Source organism: Pyrus communis, chromosome 6 (genome assembly GCF_041283825.1).
Source record: "Pyrus communis isolate YQ-2024b chromosome 6, ASM4128382v1, whole genome shotgun sequence".
In the NCBI taxonomy this organism is placed as follows: domain Eukaryota; kingdom Viridiplantae; phylum Streptophyta; class Magnoliopsida; order Rosales; family Rosaceae; genus Pyrus; species Pyrus communis.
Window position 1 is genome coordinate 8,666,885 of NC_142570.1, and position 5,136 is coordinate 8,672,020.

The following is a 5,136-nucleotide window of genomic DNA, read 5'->3' on the forward strand; positions in this document are numbered from 1 at the left end:
AAAAACTTGATGTACTAAATGTTGAAACCACGAAACATGAAGGTAGTAAACTGATATTTACCCTATTTTAATTTACGTAGTTTTTTATGTGTGTGTGTGTGTATTTGTAAATTTGGATACAGATGCAGTATATGAACTGTTCCCCGCAGTTTTCTACTTCATTAGCAATCATATATAGGTGCATTCTATATATTCTGTAAAGCACAGTTACTATATTATAAGTTGGAGAGACGAACACAGATGGTTCTGCAAAATTGTGACAAATTAAAGAGTGATACATTGAGAGTTGGACTGTTATAATACTGTAATTTGAAGAAGGCATTTATTATCTCTGATTCTTGATGAATTTCTTTGTTTGGTTACATTGGAGGGTTTGAACTTGTTAGCACTAGTAGAAAAAATAACTTGTGCGATGAGATTTTGCGCAACGAAACAAATTTCGTCGCCTAAGTGGCACTTGTGCAACGTAAATATAGAATAGTTTACGCGACGAAAATATTCGCTGTGTAAGAATACTTCGTGTTTGTTGCCCAAGAATAAGCGGGAAATATTTTTTTTCCGCTAAACGTTTGCACGACGAATATTTCCACATATTCATCACTCAAAGTTTCACTGAAAATGGTCATATACTCTTTAACAGCTCCCATTTAGTGTGCATTTATAACGCATTTTGCGTGACCAAGTCCACACCCCAACCCGGAATGCACACTTGGGCTCCGAATTAAGCTATGCTGGCGGACACCAGGAGGGTGAAGAAGCCATAAAGTGTAGTGATGTTAAAAATATGAATAAATTTAAAACTAAAAGTGTCTAAATATAAGAGTGCGCTTGCGAGCATGAGTGAACCCATTTCACATGAGATGTCAGAGCATAAGTAAAGAACAATAAGGTAGGATGAGAATCGTACCATCGAAGATAGCCACCTATACCAAGATTTGCCAAGAATCTTCGTCAGTACGAAGCTCAGCTGCTAAAACCTGAAGGGGCAAAAAATAAGGGTGAGTGGGCCTAAAAATAAAGTTTTATAAAAACCTTTTTGAAAACATTGTAACCCCTTGTCGTAAAACAAGTATAGTTTTCAAAATATACATACTACGTATAATATGAAAATACTTACCTGAGCCAGCAGTATCTTAAGAATGCAATACGTCACAAACTTTCGTAAATAAACACATGACGTCTGTAATCACATATTCTCACATAAATAAACAAATCATATCGAGTGCTCATCGACACATGCTGACACACAAGTTCATGTAGAGATATTCTGACATAACAAGACTGGGTGTAACAATGATATACATTATAATACTACAATCACGTGAAGATTGGCGCTATGCGTAGCATATACGAGTCCTAATTGCCTAAAGCAATCTAGGATAGGACTGGCATCTACAATGGATCCAAAATGAGCGTATGGTGCAATGTGCACATGCACGTGAAAGACTGGCCCTGGCCTGGGCGAGTATTAACACCGGTGTAGAAAACAATGCGCAGATAATATAAATATAGTCATGCCATAATGACACATGCGAGGATGATGGAGAAAAGGCAGTCAGTTCTTCAAGAGTTTACCTCCCAGCTTCCTCCCGACACTCCGATCGAGTTTGTGGATCCCCCCGAGGATGCGGGGTTTCAGATCTTTATAGATACCTTGGATCAGACTCTCGGTTGGAGGCCGGGGATGTATTGTAAGGGGATAGGGAATACCTGCCAACAGGAACTTAGAGCCTCTTCATCCTCGCAGTCGAAGAGTTAGGTAACAACTTCGACAGAAGAAGTGGCTAGCCTTAAGAGTGAGCTCGCCTCGTATAAGAGCCAGATGTCACTAATCATAAAGGCCCTCAGTGAGTCCGACATTCGTCTCCCAGATATTTGTACCCCGTCGACGTTCGAGCCCCACCAACCCGAGCATGCCCAGAACTTCGCCCCTTCGACCTTTGAGCCCATCCTCATCCCCGATACTTTCTTGCCCCAAGATTTCTAGTCACCTGTGAACGACGACCCCGTAGATTATTCCACCTTCTTTTCTTAGTTTTTTACTCCCTTACTTTTTAAACTTTTTCCTTGTGCGTACATTTTCTTTTTATTTTAAATAAATTATGTTTCTCTTCATTACATTTTTTTATTGCAACTTAACTTCATTATTTTATTACAAAATTAAAACCAAAACAAAAAAATAAATTTTATTTTTTGCACGACGAATATCTTCGTCTTGCATAATTTTTTGTGACTAATAGTTTTCGTCGTTCAAGAATAAATTTCGTCGCGCAATGTTCTTAGAGATGAAGATTAGTCGTCCCATGTATGTATCCTGATGATTGGTACTTGTATCCTAACATTTTGTGTGACGAAGATCTTCATTCCTAAAAATTTGGTACGATGGAGGCGGAACTGTCGCGCCGCCTTCTTCGCAACCAATGTGTTTATTCGTCGTGCAAAGTCTTTCTTCACGATCTTTGCGCGATGAATTCTATGCGACGAAGTTTTCGTCGCTTTGACGTTTGTGCTACAGCAATAAGCTTTGCGGGATCAATTTGTGTTCGTCGCGCTAAATGTTAAATGTAGTAGTGTAGCCTACTCCTACCCATCACTCAACCCACCCTCACGACAAATCTAACCCCATTTAACTTTATTCTTATCTGAATTTCAGTTTAAGGATATAATTATGTATCGATCCCTTTGTACACACTCAAACTGACTATATAAAATACTAACACCATTAAAATGAGCTCGCTAAAACTAATTACAATATCTCCACGATAGTATAATTAATCTCTTCTATTAAAGGCCTAGCGTCTGGTTTGGTACTTATACATGCCAAAGCAATTTCCAAAACCTTTGACACTTGCCTCCTCTCTTTGCCTTCCTTCACATAAAACTCAAAGAACTCCAAACCACCTTCTAATTTCATGCTTGCCTTCTTTTCCTTTACGCCCTTTGTCATTTCCAAACCCTTTGGTCCTGCCAATATGTCCAGCAGTATAACCCCAAAATTATAAATGTCACTCTTCTGACTCAGTTCATCAGAGTAGGTGGTATTTTCTTGCTGCCAGCAGGGCGACTTCATCAGCTGCCCTGTGTTGAGAACTTCGACTGGCTCTGCCAATTGGTTGAATCCGTAACCAGACAAGCAGGCTGAGAAGTTGGTATTCACCATGACATTACAAACCCTAATGTTCCCATGCACGTTCATCTGCATCTTCTTCTCATATGGAGGGTATTGTTCGTGGATGAATCCAATTCCTCGTGCAATTTGAACAATTATGGTGAGCCTTTGGTTCCAGTCCAATGCTGTGTGGCCATGCTGCCTAGCACCTTAATAAATGATCAAATCAAAATTAATTAAATGCCACACGGTGTCACAAAAACGAGACATATATAATTTATATTATATATCAGAGTGACAGTATCACAGTCGTTCCTTAAAAATTTACAGTTATTGTGCCAAAGTTCAAAATACTTACCTGATTATGTGGAAAGGTATTTGGAACGGTGAAATAAATTCTTATTTTATTACCTTCAATATTAAGGATTTATTTTACAAATATATGAAGAAAGTCTAAGACGACGTAGTTTTAAAACACACACAAATCTGTCACCAAATCGACATGGAATTTAGCTTGCTAGACTCATTCAAATTAATTAAAGACTCCCCTGATGGCTAAGAGCATCTCCAATGGAGATATCAAAAGATACATGTCAAATGTTAATTTGATGGTTGACGTGACAATGTTAATTTTTTTCTTTTTCCAACCGATAAATCAATTAAAATAAATTTTCAAGATTTATAATTGATGCATTAATGAGAATAATACAATAAAATAATTAAAAATTATTTGACATCATATTTTCTCATATATCAAATTTGATATATGAAAACTCATATGTCAATCCACATAAGATTGACATATCGGTTGGAACTTTTTCCTACTTTTAAAATTGATTACATGACATTCCGCTTAAGATTTGACATCTCCTTTGGAGATGGTCTAAAAGTATTGTTTTGGGTATTAATATGTTTAGTACCTAGAAATTATTTTTTAAGGTTATAGAAACATTTAATTAATTACTTCGTCGGGAATTACTTCCAAGTGAATACGTAGACTTACCGGCGAGCAAGTCGGCGAGGCTTCCCATGGGTTTATAATCGCAGAGAACAAACTTTATCCTCTTAGCATACAAATATGCAGCGACAGGCAAAAGATACTCGCACTTCTGACTCACCCTAGCCAAGTGCTCGATTTTCTTCCCAAACTCACGCCTTCCGGAGCTCACTTGCCTAAACCTTTTCACAGCACAAACCCTACCTCCCAACAGCACCACCTTCTCAGTCATCGCCAGCCTGCTCTCTCCGATCACACCCACTGAACCCCTCAGCACACCTCTTAGTGTCAGGTGGGCTAGCTCTTCTCCGCACCCCAAACACTTCTTGTCGTGGCCGCAGTGGACAAGTTGAAGGTCGTCCATGAAGCCAACGATGCAGTCTTCATAGTCGGCGAAGGAGCTGGCGCAGCTGTTTAGGGGTTCGTTTTTGGGGCTTCTTCTGGGTTTTTCTGTTAGGGTTAACATGTTTTTCTTCAGAGAGGAATGTAAATGTGAATGTGATGTTTGGTGGAGAATGGTGTGTGGATGGTGGTGGTTTCCTTGTTTGGGTGATTTTAATTTATTGTCATGTTTCTTGGTTGTATCAGTCCAGCTAACCTTGCTGCTACATTATTGGGCCGTTGGGGTTCATAAAAGTCCAAATGTGGAATCTGAAGTTTTGTTCAAACTTCGGCTTTGCCACCCAAACCAGCATATTAGCATATTCTGTTCCGTCTATTAAAAAAATGGGATGTGTTATCCACATAATCTATTTTACTTGTCACACACTTTTTGATAATTTATATCTGTTGATATTTTTCAATTCATCTGATCCGACGGCTGAAAATTAAAAAGGTGTGTGAGAAGTAAAATGGAATGTGTAAATATCACATTCCAAAAAATTTGGGTTTCCTCCCTGAAATTCATTTTTTATACCTTCAATGCATATAACTTTTTTATTTTATTTTTTCAGATTTAAACCCGATGACTATAAAATAATTTTTTTTAATAAGCTCGATACGTTAGATTGCGTAGGTTTAACATTTTGAT

At 38.1% G+C, this 5,136-nt stretch overlaps 1 protein-coding gene across 1 annotated transcript; it reads right to left on the bottom strand.

Moving 5' to 3' along the window:
• Positions 1 to 2,698: 2,698 nt before the first annotated feature.
• LOC137709839 (putative inactive receptor kinase At2g26730) lies at positions 2,699 to 4,633 on the bottom strand. Its single transcript, XM_068448821.2, has 2 exons — positions 4,113 to 4,633; positions 2,699 to 3,318 (listed from the first exon to the last, which is right to left on the bottom strand). The coding sequence occupies exons 1-2, from the start codon at positions 4,570 to 4,572 to the stop codon at positions 2,747 to 2,749; spliced, it is 1,032 nt and encodes a 343-aa protein (XP_068304922.1). The 5' UTR covers positions 4,573 to 4,633; the 3' UTR covers positions 2,699 to 2,746.
• Positions 4,634 to 5,136: the final 503 nt, after the last annotated feature.